Here is a 22,311-nt window from a genome sequence, read left to right as displayed (position 1 = left end):
GGGTTAGTCTATTAACTTTGGCAATAAAAAGGTGGGATCTACTACTAGTCAGACCTTTAGATAGGCATGAAAGGGTGAGGCAGAGTTGTCACTGAAGTTCTTTTGGGGACCTGGCTTTAAGTCACAAACAAAACATGTGGCTAGGTAGGGAATTAGGTCTTTAACTGGTTAAACCTGGATATATTCCTGTTTGGTTGAAATCTGGTTCTCATCCTCCAAGACGAGCACCAAGAAGAAGGGATATGCCTTGTCCAAAATCTGTCTCCAGATTAAGAGAGACATTGCCTGACTTTGCAGATTCCCCAGAAATTGTAAAATAAAACTGAGTTAGTTGCAAGAATAATTTCAAAGGCATGTTGTCTGCCTTCTACCAGTTACCTCAGAGTAGCTTGTCAATCCTCTCTACAACTCAATATACTGAGAAGTGCATTATAAAATGAAGAACTACTTTATTTATTATGCAGATGTAGGATGTGTTGTTTGGTACAATGGAGCTTCAGTCTTCCTCCAAGGTCTTGAGATACCATCACAAAAGGAATATCTGGTATTGATTAGTAACTTTGTTTTTCACAGTTCTGGAGACTCTATTCACTATGAACTTTCCAGAACTGACTTCTAACCTGTTTTCTGGTGTGCCTTTGGACTGATTTTCTAAGAGAACTGGAATGGCACATCATCAGCTCTCAGCATGTCCTCAGATGCACTGAGGGTCTGCCATCACTGCTCTAGAATCAAACTACAGTATGTTTTGTTACTCAGCCTATAACAAAACTCATGCCTAGCTTGTGGCTTCCTTTTGAGGTTTCCTGATTTGAAGGGCTTCAGTCTCACTGTTTTGTACTTTCTCTGCCTTCTAAAATGAGGTGCAGGACTCTGAGAAGGTGCATGGTGCCAGCACCATGGCACAGGTATGGAAGAAAAGGCTTAGCATCTGCAAGGGATGAACCCTTTCCCAGTGGCTTGAGATCTGGCTGTGATTCCATTGGGACAGAGAGCCACCCCACCATGGTCAGGTGAAGCAGACTCAGACCTCACATCTCCTGCTGGGCCTTTGTTGCAGAATGGATGAGAGAAAACGGCCACGGATCCATGGAAGGACTGTGCGACACAGCACTTGACATGAGTTTGGAGTGAACCAGACTAGGCCGCAGAGAAAAATTTACTGAGCTTGCAAGAATGGACAATGGACAAGGAAGATAAGGAAAAGGTCGATGCTGAGCTTGCAGAAGATGTTGCAACTAACTTCGAGGAAGGCACGTAGAGCACGGAGCCGAGCTACGTGACAAGTTAACCGCAGAAACCGCAAGTAGGAGGCCGTACGAAGACGTAACCGTTAGGGCTTAGCCTATCAACAAATGACTAGTAGGCATAATTAACTGGAAATGTATAAATATCATAATTGCGCCGTAATAAATCGGAGCTTGCTTTATCACTCACATTGAGTCGGCTGCTTGCTTCCCCTCGCTCGTCGCAAGTGGCGCCCGAACAGGGACCCCCGATCCCTGTTCTTCACCGGACAGCGAGGACGGAGAAGCACTGGTAGCAGCGACCAGGGAGCAAAGATCGACTGATGCTGGCATCGTACCTCGATCCGTGCTTGAACCACGTTAATCAAGGGAAAGGTTCGCCGTCCGTCAGAGGCTACCCAGGGGAAAAAGGCTGCATCTTAATCAAGGAGAAGAATTCTCTTAATCAGGGAAGAATTCTTTAAAAAAGCGCGCTATGGAAAAAGAGGTAGCACTCGCTCTTTTACAACGCTTTTTAGAAAAGCGGGGGGTAAGCCCTTTGAAAGATTTAGCTGGGCTAATTACGTTAGGCAAAGCAAAAGGTTACTTTAAAGATCCTGAAAGTATGTTTGAAATAGAAGAATGGCGTAATTATGGGGACTGTTTATGGGATTTGGTGATTGACGATGATAAAGTTGCTAAAAAGTTAATGAAATCTTGGAGAGAGGTCATTAACTGTTTAAAACGTTACAAAGTTGAAAAACAAATGGCCGCAGCTGCCACTAATCGGCTCGAAAAAACTGATTCAACAGCGGGGCGTTTTACAGCAGGAGGAGATTATTTCAGTCCTTCTGCTTCAGGAATTCCTGTCCCTGTTGTTCGTCAGCCCTCAAATCAACCACCTCCTCCCCCTCACACAGAAAAAGAAGTTTGTCCTTCGGCACCATCTCAAGATCAGGTGCTGGATGGCGCACAAAATGATAATTTAGAGGAGGAGTTCATTGAGCTCGAGGGAAAAGCAACAAGGGGACAGTTGAAAGATAAAACATTTAGTAAACCGGTTAACTCACCCCCGCATTCACAGTTAGTTCGGGTCGATTGGGACAAAATACTCCGAGAGGCAATGGAGCAGAAAGATTTTGATGCTGTAACTCAAATTAATTGTCAAGCTTATCCTGTGATCTACACTATCGATAATGCAGGAGTAATGACAGGAGAACATCATACTTTAGATTGGAAAATTTTAAATCAACTGCGAAGTACAGTTAATGACTCAGGTTTACATGGTGAACCTACCCGACAAATGTTAAACTATATTTGGGGAAGTGGAATATTGTGTCCGGAAGATATAAAAAATATTATGAGACTTATTTTGAAACAATCACAACAATTGTTGTGGCAAGCTCATTGGCAAAGGCTTTGTGAACTCTCTGTACATGCGTCGCGTGACCGATTAGCAGGAGTAACGGTAGAACAATTGATGGGGTCTGGACCTTTTGCCTCAATAGAAATGCAGATGCAAACTGGTCCTGATGTACTGTTAGAATCTATGAAACTGGCGCGAGAAGCCTTGCAGAAAGTAAGAACAACCCCTGCTACACCTTCATATATGTCAGTTAAACAAGGCAGGGATGAGTCTTTTGCCTCTTTTGTAGACAGAGTCACTGATGCGATCAATCGAGCAGATATAGCGGATTTTATGAAGGGACCATTATTGAGGCAATGTGTATTAGAAAATTGTAACACTTATACAAAAGGCATTTTAGTTACCCTTCCTCTAGATGCTTCTGTTGAAACTATGTTAGAAAGAATGAGCCGAGTGCCTGTAGGACCTCAAGCTTTGTTAGTCGAAACGCTTAAAGAGGTAGGAGACAATTTAGTTAAAACTCAGCAACAAGCTTTTGCAGCCCTCGCTCCTTTAAAGACGTCAGATGAACGGCAAAGTAAGAAACCACCTCGAAAAGACTTTATTTGCTTTCGTTGTGGGCGTCCTGGACATACACGTCGTCAATGTCGAGAGCGCCACCTATGGTGCAAAAATTGTCAAATGGACACAGCATCGAGACAGATTATTTCGGCTGCCATGACCAGATGAAGAAAAACGACTTGTAGAAAAGTTAACATATATTATTCTTCCCATTTTATGGCAACTGCCTCGGGAGATACAATATCAATTACCCTCTGATAGATTGTCTTTATTACATTTTACCCGTATTTTGCATACTTTGCAAGACCTCTTTGGGCAAGGACCAATATAATTAGAAAAATTTTGTCCTATATGTAAAACTGTTTGTAATTCAAAAATTATATTTTATTGTGGATATTGTAAAAGAGTTGGAGTGTTTAGACGAAAGACCTTGTGTTCCTGGGTATGTCCACCCTGTCAAAATAACATTTTACGGTTTGGCTTTGGTGGAATTTCCCTTTTGACTGAAACACCTGCTCCTAGTTTTACAGTTATCAACAAAGCATTACAATCTTATGAGGCTTTTGAACAATTATTTTTGGCAGAATTACGTAACGAATTTATCTTTTGGGTCCGCATTATTAAGAAAAGTTTTGAGTCTCATATCATACAGCATCATTGCAAACGTGGATGATGGCATTGTTTTTGGGAATTAGCCTATTGAATATTGTCTTTGTTTTTGCTTCACATAGTATAGAGCCTAGACAGAATATGTGGGTTACGTGGGCAAATCAATCAGGAGTTACAGATTTTTGTCTTTCCCTGCAGAAAGCAAGTGATCCTTTTCGAACGTGTCTAATTGGTTACCCTTATATACATTGGCCTGATTTTGAACCTTTGGGAGTAAATTATACAGCCATAAATCAATCATATTTAGCCTGGTTAAACTGGAAGTATAATGACATGAATTTTGGCTTTGGTGATAACTGTACCTGGTGGAATAGTACACTTATTAAAAATACGTATTTTTTACAACAGTTGATTTACCATTTAAATGAATCAATCCATTTACCTCAGCAAGAATTAGACCTATGGGGCTCTTTTCCAGCCGCTGGGCCTTTAGTAAATGTTAGTCAAAAACTTAATTGTACCAGAGTTTGCCCCCTATTTCGACCTATCAATGGCTCAGGTGCTGTCATGTTTGGAGAAGAATGGAAACGCATCATGCACCGTGACAATGTAATACAATTTTACTTAGGATATCAGAATGTATCAGGAAATTCTAGCCATTGGAACACCTCAAAATATGCCGGTGAATTTGATGTGGAAAGTGTTACAGCAAAATTATTACCAGAAGGATATTTTCTAATATGTGGAGACAGGGCGTGGCCTGCCATACCATTTCGTCCTGTGGGAGGACCCTGTTATATTGGCAAGCTAACCATGTTTGCACCTGCCATGCGTGACTTGGTAAGACAGGTGAATGAGAGTAGAGCAAAACGCAGTCTTCATGACTTAAAGCCAGATTGTAATGATAATGTAAATCTTGGTACAGTGGCTGGAACTGTAGCTCTTTCATTTTTTCTTCCCGGTGGCGCAGCAGCTGCGAATTGGGCTAAAATAAAGACTCTAGCTTGTTGGGCAGTGAAACAATTTAATTCTACGACAGACATTTTATCAGGTCTTGCCACTGATGTTGATAGCTTACGCCATGCAGTTTTGCAAAATAGAGCTGCTATAGATTTTTTGCTTTTGGCAAATGGGCATGGATGTCAAGATTTTGAAGGCATGTGTTGCCTAAATCTTTCTGATCATTCACAAAGTATTCATCGACAGCTGGAGGAGTTAAGAAATCGTATGCATCATGTCAAAGAAGGTTCATCAGGCATAGATTCTTGGTTTGCTTCTTTAGGCATAAATGGATGGTTAAGAGACTTGTTAAAACAGGGTTTATCTGTATTGCTGTTTATTGTTTTGTTATTGCTTTTGCTACCTTGTATTCTTTCTTGTATCCGAAGATTGTTTGAGCGTGTTACTCAATCTTTCCTTGTCCAAAAAGAAAAAGGGGGAATTGTTGCAGAATGGATGAGAGAAAACGGCCACGGATCCATGGAAGGACTGTGCGACACAGCACTTGACATGAGTTTGGAGTGAACCAGACTAGGCCGCAGAGAAAAATTTACTGAGCTTGCAAGAATGGACAATGGACAAGGAAGATAAGGAAAAGGTCGATGCTGAGCTTGCAGAAGATGTTGCAACTAACTTCGAGGAAGGCACGTAGAGCACGGAGCCGAGCTACGTGACAAGTTAACCGCAGAAACCGCAAGTAGGAGGCCGTACGAAGACGTAACCGTTAGGGCTTAGCCTATCAACAAATGACTAGTAGGCATAATTAACTGGAAATGTATAAATATCATAATTGCGCCGTAATAAATCGGAGCTTGCTTTATCACTCACATTGAGTCGGCTGCTTGCTTCCCCTCGCTCGTCGCAGGCCTTGGATAAGATATGCCTCTTATCACAAGATACATGTGATCCCTGTGATCCCACGTGGGCTACACCTGCACTTCTGGTGAAGGTTACTGAAGAAGTGTGTGCATTTAAGCAGTTTCTACACTTTTACATAGGAGATACAGAGCCTGCCCAGTAACTAATGTGTATGCAGTCTCATATCTGAATGAGTACATTTAACATACTTTGCTTCATTTCTGATTTTCAGAAACAGAATAATTTCTATCATCCCTCCTTATAGAGTAGGTTCAATAAGGTCAACTTCACTAGTTTCTCAGCTACTTTGGGGCTTTAAACTAACTCTTTCCAATGACCTTCATGTTGCAACTGAGATGCAGGGTTGGTTGTTTTTTTTTTCTAGTTTCAATTTGAGAGATTTATTTTGAGGCAATGACATTCACGTTAGCATTTGTATTGAATGTTTTAGGCAAGGTGTGAGTTTTCTAATCCAGGTTCTTTTTAAGTATTCATTTAAACACCACAAAGATGCTTTGGGTTTATAGATTTAGGATGATTTGGATATTGCAGATTATCTCAGTGAAGAGGAAAACAGGTCCTTTTTGAACTGTCAGTTTGTTGTTTTGAACCACGAGATCTATGGCTGGTTAACATATTTTTTATCAAAAGCTTACAATGGAGCTGTCAGCAAGCATGCCAATAACCTTAACCAGATTGCCTATTGGGCCATTTTATCCAAGCCCTTTGCAGCTCCTACCTCAAGATGAATGATACTACAATGTACATGAAGCAAATAAAATTGACTTGTGACCAGAATATCAGCAGATAGTTCAGGGATTTTAAGTGTCAGTTAAAGCAGAGCACTGGTTCCTGATGCCTCTTATCTAATATTATAGTCAGTATCAGGGTGCAGCAAACATTTAAAAGCTTTGAATAAAGTAGGGAAAATAAAAATGGTGCTTTAAACATGTAAACACTTACTTCATCACTTATATTCTGTTTCTGCATTGAACTTCTCGAGGGTTTAAAATACCCTGTGCAAAAGCTGTTCACAGTGTTTTATGGCTGCAAGGCAAGTAATTCTGATTTGACATGATGAAAAAGGTTTTGAACAGTGGTAAAATGTTGGTAATCCTGATGTAGGTAATACAGTCACTTTTACGAAATAATGGCTACAGTTTGATCACATAACCCTGTGACAAATGCAAAACTGGAGGAAATGCAAGAAAGGGCTGTTAAGATGATCAGGGAAATGGAGACCTGCCTGTGTGAGAAGAGCTTGTTTTATCTCTTTCAATGAGGACTGAGAGGTGATATGACTAGTCTTCATCAATATTTTAGAAGGCAAACACTGAAGAGGAGAAAAGGTAATTAAAGGACAATGCTGGCACAACAACAAGCAGATATAAACTGACCATGAACACATTTAAGCATGAAATGAGAAGAAATGAAATAAGAAGAATATTTCTAACAAAAAACCCCAAGTTTTGAAATAGAAGATGCAGTGGCAAAATGCCTAAGAACAGTAACGGTGACTTTCCGTTAACAGTTTATGTTAAGTTTACAACATGGCTGGCTGTGATTACAAAAGAAGAGATGCAATAGCTTTACCTTAGCCACGTTTGGCCAGTGTCCTTTAGCAATCAAGGGAAAAACATGCTTTCAGATGCATTTGGAGACTAGTATATGGGATAAGTAAAAGGAGGGAGGTTGCTCCCTAAATGGTCAGTCATCTGGCCTAAGGTCTTGTCTCTTCACCCTTCTGGTGAAGAACATGGTTGGATTCAAAATGAAACATCCAAAGTTTAAATACTCGATACTTAACTGAGTTGCAACGTAACATTTAAAACTGTCTTTTATAAAATACCTTGTGAATCTTAAGTAAAGGGGAGCTTTTGTGTACCTATGCATTAACAATATTTTAGTTCCTATTATACTTCCTCTGAAAGAAGGCAATAGTTCTAAATTCTATATTGTTTGGAAATTTCAATGCAAACACTGGCTTTCAATCTTTGTCATGTATTCCAAAATGCCTCCAAATACCTTTGCAACTGTGACCACTAGTTTAGGGGAAAGCTACGCTGAAGTTAATGAAAGGGAGCAGATTATCACAGATGGATGTGTCCTGTCACCTGTCCCACTTAACTGTAGCACTTCTTGCAGTGTATGCCAATTTTAGCTTATTTCCAGTTTCTTAAATAAATGTCATAAAAGACCGAATTTTAGCAGAGTTGAATTCCTTTACTAAAGCCACCTTCACAGGTCTTGCAGTTTCTGACTAGCTGTGATTTCAGTTTTCAACCAGTGCTGTGGGTGCCCACAATCCTGTAAAAATGAGCCTTTCCTACAGCACAAGAGTGTAGACCAGGCCCAGATTTACACTGGTGGATGCTGGGTTGACCAGGCTGGCCTGTGCTCTCTGTGCCCTGGGCTGAGACACATGCATACAAACCTCCAGGTTTTGTACGTCAGTAAATTACCTCTTACTTCTGCCACAGTTCATGGTTTGTACAAAATACTTCGTAGGGGTTCTGTACAGAAAAGATTTCAATCTATTTATTTCAGGGAGCATTATCAGGGTCATTTAGAGTCAGCGCGTGGTCTTTCAAAGCAGCGGCGGTTAATTATCGCCTGAGGTTGAGCACGGAAAAAGCCGACGCAAACACCTTTCCTCGAACGCCAGCGGCGAAGGTTTCTTGCCACCGCCCTCGCTGAGGGAACCCGGCAAGGGCCGCCCCCCGCTGAGCATGCTGGGAGCTGTAGTCCCCGTCCCGGCGAGGCGCCTACAGCACATGCGCAGAACATGGATCGCGTTGCCGGAACATGAAGGGGTGGGGCCTTTCTGTTCCGGCAGCGCCCGCGCTCGCGCCCCGGCAGGAGCTTGCCGGTTGGAAGGCTGGCTCGTGCACGTGGTCCCTCGCGGCCAATCAGCTTTCCCGGCCGCCGAACCCCGCCCTTTCCGCTCTCTCTCGGCGCTGCGAAATGGCGGCGTTCAAGGGGCGGCGGTTGCTGCTGTGGCACGGCCGGTGCTGGTTCTCGCAGGCGGAGCCCCCCGTCCCACCGCAGCCCCCCGACTCGCTCTACCCGCCCATAGTGGCTTCCGCCACGGCCAAAAGCAAAGCGGCCAAGCGGCGGCGCCTGGAGCATTTCAATCAGCAGGTGCACGCGGCGGCGTCGATCGAGGAGAAGCTGCAGCTCTACGGGAAGCTGCAGCGGCCCAAGTACATGGTTTACCCGCAGACCTTCGCCCTCAACGCCGACCGCTGGTACAGAAGCTTCACCAACACCGTGTTCGTGCCGGGGCTGCCCCCGAGAGCGGCGTCGGCAGCCGCCAAAGCCCCGGGAGCAGCGGCGCCGGAGGCCGCGAAGACACCGGCGGGTGCGGCACCTGAGGCCGCTAAAGCTCCGGAGCCGGGAACGGAGGCACCAGAGGCCGTGAAGGCTCCGGAGCCCGCGGTGGGAGCCAGGGCGCCGTACCTGGATGTGGGCGAGCTGCGCTCCCTCGTCTGCGATGCCCTCCTGCAGGAGAGCTTCTACCAGCATAAGGAGCGGCCGTTCCTCTACCGCGATCAGGATCATACTCCCGGCCCCTTCCTCACGCAGCTCGTTTCCACCCTCGCCGCTTTCCTGTCCACTCGCAACCCGCTGCTGGCCGCTTCCTCCCTGGGTGCGAAACTGGGGTGGGAGAGGGAAGGGGTAGCCCCTGGGCCGCGGGGACTGTCCGTGAACCCTGCAGGAGTGTTGTGGAGTTGTTCAGACCATGACTAGTAATTCTCATCTCCGTTGTCCCCTATGGTGCAAGTAGACATTGATTTTTATGTTTTACCGCAGATACAGGAGAGGAATCGGGAGGGTTTTAAGTGCAAAGGGGTGAATTCTGTTTCTGTCTATCCATCTGTTCTGTTTCAGATCTGAAACCTGAAGTTAATTATTACTGGCATCGTGGTGAGGAAGTTGTTGTCCGTGGATATCGAAAGGGTAGAGTTGATCCTGTGCGATTTCAGATAGATGATAACCCGCACCTCCAGATCCGTGTACCAAAGCAGCTTCCAGAGGTGTGGATATTTTCAACAGCAAGTTAATTACATGTGTTTTCATTTACATTTCTGACAAGTACTGAACCATGCACTAGATGGTACATGGAGGACCATGTTAAACAGACATGTAGCACACCTGTGCATTTTTCAGGTTTCAGTGCCTTTACTGTCTTGTTGTGGTAGCTACTTTGTAAGTACTGAGAGAGTCTTCTGAACTTCAAGTTGGTCATCTTTATCCTCTAGGTAAAATGCATGTTGTTGCGCTTAATTAAATGGAGCTTTTAACTTATTTTATGCTTGTAAGCAAGGGTGAAAATAAATGTGTTGTAAAACCCTCTTAGTGGAGGAGAGTAAGATGAGACAAATGGAGAAGAAACTGAGTAAGAGAGAGCATGTATAATCTGAATATGAGCTAGTTACCTGTTACTACTGCTTAACAGTTATTTGCTCAAATGCTCTGTTTTTTTGGAAGCTGATTCAGTCTTCTAGTCTTTTTCCTGTAGGTTTCTACAGTAGTAATTGTGTAGCCTGTGGTAATTGTGTTGCCTGAACTGGGCAATTTCTGTTGCCCAGGTTCCACCACAGACAGAAAACTGCTCCAATTTCTGTAAATGCTGAACATTTCTTGTGACCTTAAGTATACAGTTTTCTGAGCTTAGTACTGTCAGATGTAACAAGCCTTAGCATTTTGGAAGAATGTCTAGGCAATTAACAATGTTACATAGTGCAAAACACTGATTACCTGTGAACTCACTCTGGTATTTCAAGTTCATTTGTTGCTACTAGAAATGTTTTCTCGTATTTTCTGCAGAAGAGGATTCTGGTTTTGAAGGTAGTACCAATTGGCAGCTTTATTAGCACCATTTCACGCAATGTTTTTTATATATTGAATCTTATATTGATGTCTGGATTTTCTGCATGTACTGGCACTTGTCACAAGACAAGAAGTTCTGTTGCAAAAAACGATTTAAAGTTGTGTATATCTGGTGTATGTAAGCAAGACTTGCACCTTCTACTCCCTGACCAGAAAGTGGCATATTGTGTGAAGCCTGATGTCAGAAACATGACTTACATCATGCCTTTTCTTTCTTCTGCTTCCTTCAAGATTGTACCATTGGAGTCAGATCTCGGAGATGTTCCTGTTATTGATCACAAACCATCCAAACTGCCGTTGTTCAAAAGGCAGTATGAAAACAAGGTATTTATAGGTAAGAGTTTCTAGTCATGAAATGTTAACCACATTTTTTTCATGAAAAACTGAACCTCAGAACAAATGCCACCACCCCAACCTTTCTCCTCCCATCAAGAGAAAAAATGTTTGTATATTTTTATATATAATTGTACTATATAAATGATAAAAATATATATATAATATAAATCTCTGTTGGAATTCCATGTCAGTGAGACAAGGGAGAGTAGCATCCTCCTGTGTGTATGCTACTGTGTCCAGTTTTGCCTGAAGGAGTTGGGTTGGTTGGCAGAAAACTGGCTTTGAATTTTGATACATCTCCTCAGAGACATTTCAGTATGTGAACTCTTGCCTTCTGGAGTTGGGCAAGCCCCCCAGTCTCACTCAGAAATGGAGAAATCTCAGCATTTATACAGATCTATAGTAGAGGTTCTAATCTTCTGTTGTTTGTAGTCTGATAGGGAATAGATGTTTGTATGCATAATAGTGTTCTCTGACTTAGTTTTTTTTGTTTTGGGGAACACAGGATCAAAGGTAGCAGATCCATGCTGTTACGGACATACACAGTTTCATCTTATTCCTGATAAACTAAAACGACAGAGGTTTATAAGAGCAAATCTTGAGGACCAGATTGAAGTTCTTTATCGAGCTAATGGTATTGCAAGTCTCTTTGCCTGGACAGCAGCACAAGCAATGTATCAAGGTGAGACAGTCGAAAAATTCTTCCTGGTGATGAGTACCTGCTGTAAAGTTCTTCTGACTTTTCCCACCACCACCTTTTTCCCATGCTTTTCCTTCTGAAAGCCATGCTTTGAGTAGGTATTTGGAAAATTAATTGAACCAATGAATGAAGCAGACCTTATACAAGGGTAGCTCCCTAGTAAAACTTCGTAATTCCCTGTTAAGACTTTGTCTTCGGGTACTTTGACTCAAGGAGAATTAATTATGCAGCAAAATATTTTTTCATATATAATGCTAAGTCTGTGTAAAAACCTCAATGCTGCATTTACTTGCTTGTTACGCAAGCAAGTTATGTTATGGGGAAAGGTGGTACATAGCAGTTTGGTGTGTTTTTCTGAAACAATTGTTGCTTAGCCCCTTGTTTCAGAAGTGTCAATTCTATGAAACTAAAATCGGTGAAAGAAAAATGTCATCAGCCCTACATTAGGATTTTATGCCTATGTTTGTCTATAAATTCCAGAAGACCTGGATGGATAGATCAAATCAGTCTTCTGCTTGTTCATGTAAATGTAATTATCTAGTGTTACTGGAAGATAGCTGATGGTGTGTACTTCGCTTGTGAAACAACACATGGAAGAAACTCCTTTGACTGTGATGTGTATTGCTGGCTCTGCATCAAATCTTTTTGATAATGTTATGTTAGAAAGTTTGACTTTTTTGTGGACATAAAATGCTGAAGTCAAGTATGTCTTGGTTTCAAAGCTGGTCACAGTTGTAAGCACGAATTATAAGGACAGCCTGATTCAAATTACAAAGTTTGTTCTTGGTTCTGTAACAGTTTCTGGTGATGCTCATTGCTTATAATACCAGATATCTTTTAAGAATATTAATGTGTGTGCCAGCACACACACATAAGTATGTAAAGAAAATATTGTAGAAGGAGTATTGATGCTCAGCGGGGGTTGCTTGAAGCATTAATTCTTACTGACGTAGTAGTGGTCTTGGTATTATCTGGCTGGTTACTGTCATCAGTTATGCTTACATAACATATGCATGCTTCTGTCATGAAACAGAAGTTCACTGGCCTGTGAGAAGCACGGAATAGTTTTAAGACATTTCCCCTCAAATCAGTTGCAGGTCTTGGATGCATTAATAACTTAAGTAATTTTGAAAAGCCTCTTGGTTCATCAGTGCAGGGCTTTTACCAATGAATGCAGATGTGCCGCTGTCGCTGATCTTGGAAATACCCTTAACTGTTATGTTTTAGTTAGTCTGTGTGAAGAGTGCTTGTGTTGCTAAATTTTTCTCCTAGTTAGCGGCTGCTGCAATTCCTAATATTTTTCTATATATCGGGATTGGGGTTTTAGATGTGTATGCTGGTAGGAGTTTTGAGTCCTATGTAACTAGTGCTGTTTCCTTATTTTGTAGGGTTCTGGAGTGAAGCAGATGTGACCCGTCCTTTTGTATCACAGGCAGTAGTGACTGATGGAAAATACTTCGCCTTTTTTTGTTACCAACTAAATACTTTAGCACTAACAGCAGAAACTATTCAAAATAACCCTCGGAAGAATATCTGTTGGGGTACAGACAGTAAGCCATTGTATGATGTTGTGGAAGATGGTAGTGTGAAAGGCTTTAATGATGAAGTTCTATTTAATTTGGTTCGTTTTCTGTTAAACAGACCAAGAGAGTTGTAAATCATTAAAGTATTCCTGTTGATGTGCCTGAACTTCATTGTAACTCCATGAAGTATGGGCTAGAAAATGCCTTGTTCTAAATCAAGTATTTGTCTAGCAAACAACTATATACATCTTTATTGATATTTGGGCCTAATTTTAAATGTATGATACTGTACACTGAAAAATAGATGTTTAGAATACCTTAATATCTTTCGTATATTTACTTTAAAGCGTATTGCACTAATTCAGAGTCAAGTGAATACGTTCTTTTAGTGGATCTATAGCTCTATGTTGAACTATCACAGCAAAGTATGAATCCATATGACCATCTGATTATGTTGCTGGGTAACTGCTGTCTTGATATTCAGCAGCAGTGAAAAATTAATTTTGTGTCTGAAATCGGTTGTCTTAAATGCTTACTTATTCCAATAAAAAGTGTTTCTTAAAAGTGAATGACTGACAGTGTAATTACATATTTTAGACAGTTATTGAGCAATAGTATAAACATGATCAACCCTCTTCTAAAGATTCCATTGTGAAAATGCATATACGTTTTTTAGCTGTCACCTCAGGACCCACAGAGAGAATTCTCCAATACCTTTGGAGTCTATAGTTTTCCCTTTAGCTTGGGACCTTGATTTCTGCCATAGACATCTTGATGTTTTCATTGCTGATACTTGGATGTCTTATGGCTGTTTTCAGTATATCACAGCTGAGCCCAGCCCATGACTAGGATCTCTGATTAGATAGAACATGTAAGGACTGTTTAGGAATATTTGCTTATCAATGATGTATATCTGGTTTTGAGGTAATTAAATATGCCTAGAACTTTGCATAGTTCTGTACACTGTGACTGACCTTTTTGGAATTTTCCAGGGTTCTTGTTAAGAGTCAAGTAGTTTGCTTTTAAAGAGAGAGTACTGAGTCACGTTAACACTTGTTGAAAAGCTTGCCATTATGTTCTTCAGCCTCAGCAACTGTAGATCCTGCTTACTGTTGTAAACTGGCTTACAGGGTTTTTCTAATGAAAGGTGAGGTAGTTGTAGTCTTACTTGACTGGTACTTTGCTATGTTGGAACGAACTATAGTTGCTACCTTCTTCAACAGCAGAAAATAATCTAGATAAATAAGGTGGGCATGAGTACTAGTTTGTTTTTATGGAAATAAGAAGTCCTTAAGCGCTCTTTTTGTCTTAACAGTGCTTGAGCATTACTGGTTCTGATCTGCTGATCCGTGGATTAAATGAATGTTCCATGTAGGAACAGAAGGTAAACTGTTAGGTAGGCATGTTGATTGTAGAGAATGACGTGACGTAGCTTAGAAGTGAGTGATTGATACTTGTTTTCTGGTGTGATAAAGTCATGATGCAAAATGAACGGAAAGATATTAAAAAAAATTAAATTGGGTATTCTGACCTTGCAGACCAGACAGTCTTTACAGTTGGTACAATATGGTCTTGCCTTCAGCTTGAAACTGTGAATTGCATACAAGTAGTGGCTGTGGAAAGCTGACATGTGAAATCAAAGAAACTCATACTCTCAGGGTAAAAACCCGCTTATTTTTCTGTGATACAGCATTTTCTGTCCTGAGGCTTCAGCTGTAGTACAGCAAGTTTAAAGAACTTATTTTCCTTTGTACAGCTTTACTAGTGAATGAAATATCACTGTAGATGTGTAGCCTGGTAGAGGAACCCAGTGCTGGAGTGAGAGAAGAAGGGAGAAAGGCTTAGTGTGAACTGGCTGTTTTGTAATAGCAAACCACCAACTTCAGCTGTCTGCAGCTCTCTCAGAAGGGAAAGGGTACCCTGGAAAAGCAGTGGGTGGCACTGTTTTACCTTCTACTGAAGAAAAGTGTTATGGGCATAGTTCTGCTTTTTTGTTACTGACTGACAAAGTTGCATCATAACGTATGCAGTTTTGTACAGCAATATTGCATCTTGTTCAGGGTGTATAATGAAGTCTGACAATGTTAAAGTTAAAAGAAAGTTTGGTTTTGGTTTTTTTTTTTTTAACATTTAGCAGCTATACAATCTTCCAAGTAGAAAGCTTAGAAGCTGCTGCATTCCTGTTGAGCTTTGCTCAGCAGAAACCTCCCATGATTCTGCTCTTTTAAGTCTCATGGGAGCATCATTCTTTAGCATTCAGTTTTGTTGAGTTTGCTGTTTAAAAGAAAGGCAATTCAAAGAAGACAGGATGGAAATTTCCAAGTTTGGATCCTTTTTCCTGTATTAATTTGTGCTTCGGCCTATTGGATCATATCATAGGGGAACATAAAGCAGAATCTAAAAATAAGATTTGGTTTTACATAATAAGGCAAGTATTTTCTCTAGTACTGAACTATTTTGCTTAAAACTTGTATCATCTTCAAGTGGATGGCTGATATATGAAATTCTGTCTGTACTGTTTCAGATTATGAGACTGCAGGTGGTGACTTCAAATGGAACTGCCTAAGCAGCCTTTCTCAGAATTAAAGTGGAAAGGGAGAGGTGGGAAGACTTAAGACCCCATGTTGTTGGGGTGGATAGTTCTGTTCCCTTTCAGACAGGGGAAATAGCATCAACATTTATGGTGTCTGCTTGGTCATGCAGAATTGTCTCCTGATACCTCTTCTTCTGTACTCAGGTTTTCTATCATTGGAGAAGACACCTGCTCCTTTATCTGAGAAACCCACTGAGGGTTCTTTTCCTGAAGCAAGAGCAACTCTTGAGTGGGCTGTTGGTGGGAGAGTCTATTGGCAGCTTGGCCTACTGGCCCTGTAGAGACCACACATACTGGCAGTGTATCTCTGATGGAAGCAATGAAAGGGGCTTTCAAGTGCATTTTATGCTAAAATGAGCCAATCTGAACCAGCAGTATAACCAAAGTGCACCACAGCAGCAGACCTGTGAAGTTTGCATTGAGTTAGCATGAAGTCTGGTCTAGTACAAAAGAATAATGTCCTGTGGCTCAAAACTGAGGCTAATCAACGTAAGCCCAAGAAAGTTCGCAGAAGAGATTGCACAAGAACTGTTTTTTCATGAAGGAAGAAGTGTATCAAGTGGGTGTAAGTGTCAAAGTAAATGGGCTTACCAAATAGGTAGAAGTGTCAAAGCAAATGGAACATTAACAAGCTCATAATGAGGAACCTGAAGCAAGTTAGCAGTGACAAAACTTGAGAACATCAAAACCAGACTGGTTGCAAACAGTATGTAACTGCGTGCATCATGTTCTAGTAGTGTACTAGAATGCTGCTGAGACAAGACCTTCAAGAAACCCAAGTTGAGATCCTAAAAACCTAAGAATTAGAAATGTACGTAACAGCTAATATGAAGTCCTCTCTCGGGGACCAGGGAACAGCAGACATGAGTCACGGTTTTTATTCCCATTCTCTGTTTTCCAACAGAAAGGCATTTCCACCAAAAGCGGTAATTAAGCCAGTCACCATAAAGCAAAATGTAACAAATCCCTGACAAAGAAAGGGCAGTTAATTGCTAAGGGAGGAGTATTTCTGTGATTCCATGACTGAAACTTCCTTTGGTATTCCTGGAAAATTCTAAGTTGTGGTAGAGTGGAATCCCATAGTTGGTCTGAGATTGGCAGGGGAAAACAGGTAACTGCTCCCCCTCTTTTGCTATTGTGAAAGGATGACAAGTGCTGGTAACACTGCATTTGACAATTAATAGAGGCTGAGATTATATCAAGAACATGATAGAAATGAGAAGTTGCTTAGGCAGGTCTGGGTGGATTTGGTTTGAGACATTTGTCAGGTGCTTATCTGGGGGAGTTCCTGGCAGGCTGACCACCTTGTGGCTGGTTAGCTACAGGAGAGTTTCCAGACAGCATTAAAAAAGGCCATCCTGTCCTGATTCTGGAAATCATGGACCATGAACTGTTGGAGAATGTTAGAAAATGGAAGCTGGTAATGCTTACAGGGATTATGCTGCTGCCCGTCTCTAGTATACTGACAAATTATGTAAAGCTTACCCTTTAAATACACAGTAAAATAAATTTTCAGGACTGAGTTTCTTGGAAGACTTGGCTGTCCTACATCTAGATATAGGCTAAGGAGAATTACAAGAGTTAACATATGGACACTAATAATACATTTATTAATGCACATTGTGATGCAAAGGGAGGAAGTTGTGAACCTGATGACATCCTCCTACCAGAGTGGAGTTTAAAATTAAAGGTATTATTTGTATCTAATTCAGAGTGAAGTAAGGCAGTCTGAAGTCTGCCATGCTATTCAGCCTGATAACTAACCCATTGGTCTTGGAGTTGGAAGATGGAAGGTTAACAATTGTTTCCTCAACTTTGGAGATGACCTGGGAGGGCCAGTTAGCACCAGCAATAGGTAACTTATGATGAGTTTATTTACAACCTTTTCAAAAAGTCCTTGAAGAAGGCAAAGAGGTAGAAGGACACTTGGCATGCTCTTTTATGTCTCTGCAGGACTGTTATCTAGCTTATGCTCTTGGAAAGAGAATTCTTCCAGACAGGAAGCCTTACGATGTCTGCTCAGCTGTATTGACCTGTAAAGTATCTGCAATATTTTTTGATCGATTCTATCTCTCTTTTTTTTTTTTTAATTGTGTCTGGTTTCTGCATAATTTGAAGGTTCTGTCTTTAGCTGAAATATTCTTTGAATGAACATTCAGCATTTCTTATTGGTCTTTTAATAACTTTTTGAAGTTCAGTTTATTGAACTACATCTCCTGCTACAGAATCTTGTCTATATGATTTCTCATTCCTAAGTCATGCTTGATATAATTTATTTCCATGTATAGCAATACGAATTCATCTTAATATGTCTTCGTTAAAGGAAATCTTTCTTCCGTTTCATTCCTCTTTTTTGCTTTCAAAATTCCTTTAATCTGTAATCAACTCAGTACACTATCACTGCTCTCAAGGGACTGTTTTCACCTTTGGAAAGTGTAGCTTCTAACACAAGGGGTGCCTGTGCTGTAAACTTGCATGCTTTTGTCAGTCAGATATCCCCAAGCAGGTTTACATTTCAGCCTGCCTGTAAAGACTTTTTGTTTTGTTGTTTTTTTAAAAAAGTAAATTTCTCACCAGCACATTTCTCTAGGTAGTTGAAGGTGATCAGGATTTGGAATTTTAAAACTCAGATTCTGGGATTGTTCATCTTGGAGAAGAGAAGGCTTGGAAGCAGCTTACCAATGTGTATAAATACCTTATGGGAAAGAGTGAAAAAGATTTGGCTAGGCTTGTTCCAGTGATATGTAGTGAAAGGGCAAGAGGAAATGTCTAGAAACTGAAAACCAGGAAATGCTACTTTTTTTCTTTTTTCTTCTTTTTTTTCTTCTTTTTTCTCCAATATAATAGCAATTGATCACTGGATCAGGTTACTCAGAGAGGGATGTGGCGTTTCCATCCTTGCAGATGCTCAAACCCAGACTGGTCAGCCCTGGGCAATGTGCTGTAGGTGACCCTGCCCTGAGCAGGGTGGGTGGACTAGACAAGAGGTGCCTTCCAACCTTAACTGCTGTATGATTCTGTGGAAATAAATTAGGGATCAGTGTGTAGATGAGACAATATGAAGTAAGAAACCATGTGTGGAGATTTGGGTAAACAGTGGACATTGGGTCTGGTCCTTCTCTCTTTTGGTCTTGGTCTGGCCATTCATGTTTGTGCATTAATTCAGCATAGACAAATTTTACTTGATACACAGCTGCAAATGGCTTCAGCAGAAGAGAAGACCCTTTTTTACATCTTTCTTTCCTGGCAGAGTACTGACACTGAGAATGCAGTTAAGGCTATACACTGAATTGTTGTATCTCCAAATTTTATCTGAAAGCAGATGTGCTTCTGAGCTTCCTATCAGTATATTAATTCATTACATATGACCTCTGACATGCCCGTGTCTCCTCTCTTCCAGAAGCCAACAGCATGCAGTGGTGACGCAGCCTGTGTTGTCTGTGTATGAATGTAGGTGTTTCATTCTGTATGTAAATGCAGATATCAAATTAAACCATTTCGTGACCCTCCCAATGAGAACTGCTAGAGTAGGACACCATTTTTTCCTGATGGTATTTACCTTCAGTGGTTTACCTGTATGAATAATGACCCACTGTAATCCACTTATTGTTAAAAGCTCATGTCAAATATTTTATTGTTGGTTTAATAGGGCAGATACGTCCACATAAACTCTTTGGGAAATCCTGTGTGAATACACAGGCAGACTTTGCCACGAAAAGCTTCTCAGGTAGGTAAGGAAAGTGAAGAATGGGGCAAAAGCAGGGGAACAGTAATGCCTGCTTCTAGAGGCATTACCCAACAGCATAAAGATAAATTTGAGGTGGAGTTAAAAGTAACTTAATATTTTGCAGATAATAAGATTTGAGGTTGTAACTGTTTGCACACAGGATTTGCACTATTAGATTACATTTTATAGTTTTGAAAATAAGTTGTAATTTGATGTTGTTTCTTAATAGCATGTGATTGTTGAGAACTTATGATGAATTTGGGACTGGATATTAAAAAAAAAAACCCTTATATTCTTAATGTTGCAATTATGTAGGTTCACATTAGGGTTTTTTTAAAGTATGTAAATAGGTTGTCTTCCTAAATCCTCATAGTTGGATAATTTTGTATCCATATATATTAGTTATAAAATGGAATTTTAATTTAGGTTTCTAAGGTACATAGATATTTTGATTTTTTTTTTTAAATGTACTTCCAAAGGCACTAACCTGGCCTTTGGAAACATTTTGGAAATGTTCAGCAAGATTTCATTACAATACAAATCTACTAAATAACATGCTCAGCTTTGCTCAGGCTAAACAGTATATAACTTCTGAGGCGTGCTGCTTTTCACCTTTGTAAGCATAGTGTTATGCTGACCATGAGCTGAATTAGCACATGGCCAGCCTGGCAGTGAGAGACACTAAACAAAATCAACGTAATGACTGTGTGTTTGGACATTTGCTCGCTCTGGAGGCATACCTGCTGTGCTTTTCTGAAAATGTCATATGTGCACAAAGAATTAAGTCTTAAATAAACCAACTGTATTTTTTGTTGCAAGCCATTGTATCAGACTGTGGCATTACCCTGAATCTGTGGATGGCTGGAAGCGATTTGGACTGAAGTTTAAATGTCAAGTGTGATATTGCCATTTTACTTTCTGTGCTAAAAGATGTTGAGGAAAGGGCAGGGTGGACTGAAAAACTTCACAGAGTACCACTTGAGCCAAATAATGTAAGGAAACAACTGGAAAGACAGAAGTTAAGTCTCCTAAAAGCAAACTGAGCCGCGTGGACTAAAAGTGAATTGTATATCTTCACACCACTCTAAACACAAAAGTCCTTATAGGAGAGGACAGACTATTTATGTGGCCTAAAAATGATGACTTTGAAAAAATGATAGCTAAAGGGATTAAAATGCAAACCGTGTGGCTCTTTTGGTTAGGTATTAATATATTTAATTGATAATGGCAATAAATAACCAAGACAAGGCATTTCTGGACTAGGCAAGTCCTTATTAAGAGGCTTGCATCCAAAATTGTACTGATGCACACTAGGGAGAAGATTAAATGAGAGGTCTGCTGGCAAATATGTGTATGTGTGCAGAGATAGGGGCAAATGCCAGAGCATTTGGGTGCTATGAGTAGAGGGAAGGGTATGAGTAGGGACCCTCTAGTACAGGTGAAGGACTGTGATAAAGAATGTTTTTTTCTCCCCCTTCACCCTTCCGGAGCTTTCCAGATTTCTGGAGCCTCCATGGCTCTTGCCTGTCTCCCCACTGAGTCACATGCCCGTCTTCTCCCAAACTTCTGGGCAGACCCTTTCAATCAGCTCTGAACTGTGCATACTGGATTTCGGCTCAGGTGTGATGGCTAGGTCAGCAGGTGCCTCTGTGAGTCCCACCAGCAGTTGGGTCAGTGCTGACAGGTTGATCTGACAAATCCTGCAGGGATTTTTGCTTCTCCCTCTTGTGCTTTGAAGGCGCTTTAAAATTTACATGTCTAGATACGGTTGCTAAAGCAGATTTAAGAGATATTTAACAGAGCATGGAGGACCATCTTGCCTAATGGAAGCACTTTGACTAAAGCATAGTTGTATGTAGTAGCTTCACCTCTTAAGAGTCAGTGAAGGGAGAGACCGCTCTGAAGAACAGTTCAGTCCCACTGAGTATTAATGTAATAGTCTGGCCCTGCTGATTCAAAGTCTCCTCTCTCTTCCAGTGATTGTAGCTGTTATTCTTTCTTTCTTACAGGTCTTCGTTTGTTAGAAGTGTTCTGTCATGCTGGGTACCACAGTTGCTGTTGTTTGAAAGGAGACTGGGCTGGGTAGTCAAAGTGACTTCTCCCAGGCATTCATGCAGAAATATGTGTCCTTCAGATCACTGAGCACTGTTGTACATAGAAGGCATAACAACTATTTTTAAAAAGCGGTAATAAAATTATATAATCATGTAATTGTTTAACTTGGAAAAGACCTTTGAGATAGAGTCCAGCTGTTAACCAGGACTGCCAAGTCCACCACGAACATGTCCCTAAGCACCACATCTATACATTTAATACCTCCGGGGATGGTGACTCCACCATTTCCCTGGGCAGCCTGTTCCACTGCCTGACAAGACTTTCCATGACCTAATCCCCAGTCTAAACCTCCCCTGACACAACCTGAGGCCGTTTCCTCTCGTCCTTTCTCTTGTTCCTTGGGAGAAGAGACAGACACTCTCCTCACTGCTGCCTCCTTTCAGGTAGCTGTGGAGAGCGATAAGGTCTTTCTCCCCTCAGCCTCCTTTTCTCCAGGCTAAACAGCCCTCCTTCCCTCAGCTGCTCCTCATAAGACTTGTGCTCTGGACCCAGGTAACAGTGTCTCATTAACTTGTCTTGTCTTGGTCTCAGCCAGTAGCAGAAACAGCTGCATGCACTTTTAAGGTGGTTTGTTTTTTGGGTTTTTTTGTTTGTTTCAGTTTTGTGTCTCTGAGCATTTTCTTTGACATTGCTTTTTTTTTTTTTTCTTGCCAGTCTTCAGCAACATTTGGAGGATTGGGAATGTGGCATCATAGCATATGATGACCATAGCACATAGCTTTCTGTCATGTTTGTGAAGGAGGTTACTGAATTTCATTAGGGAAAGTCAAGGGAATTTTTAACTACATTCAGTGCTTTAAAATAG

The 22,311-nt window shown here is 41.1% G+C and overlaps 1 protein-coding gene across 1 annotated transcript; it reads left to right on the top strand.

The window, feature by feature from the left end:
• The first annotated feature begins 8,409 nt into the window (after positions 1-8,409).
• MRPS30 (mitochondrial ribosomal protein S30) lies at positions 8,410-13,640 on the top strand. Its single transcript, XM_005241972.4, has 5 exons — positions 8,410-9,268; positions 9,511-9,656; positions 10,744-10,846; positions 11,354-11,530; positions 12,937-13,640. Exons 1-5 carry the CDS (start codon positions 8,425-8,427, stop codon positions 13,203-13,205), a joined length of 1,539 nt encoding a protein of 512 aa, XP_005242029.3. The 5' UTR covers positions 8,410-8,424; the 3' UTR covers positions 13,206-13,640.
• Positions 13,641-22,311: the final 8,671 nt, after the last annotated feature.

The sequence above is a fragment of the Falco peregrinus genome, chromosome Z, assembly GCF_023634155.1.
Source record: "Falco peregrinus isolate bFalPer1 chromosome Z, bFalPer1.pri, whole genome shotgun sequence".
NCBI lineage: Eukaryota > Metazoa > Chordata > Aves > Falconiformes > Falconidae > Falco > Falco peregrinus.
This window is presented reverse-complemented; position numbering and strand designations above follow the sequence as displayed.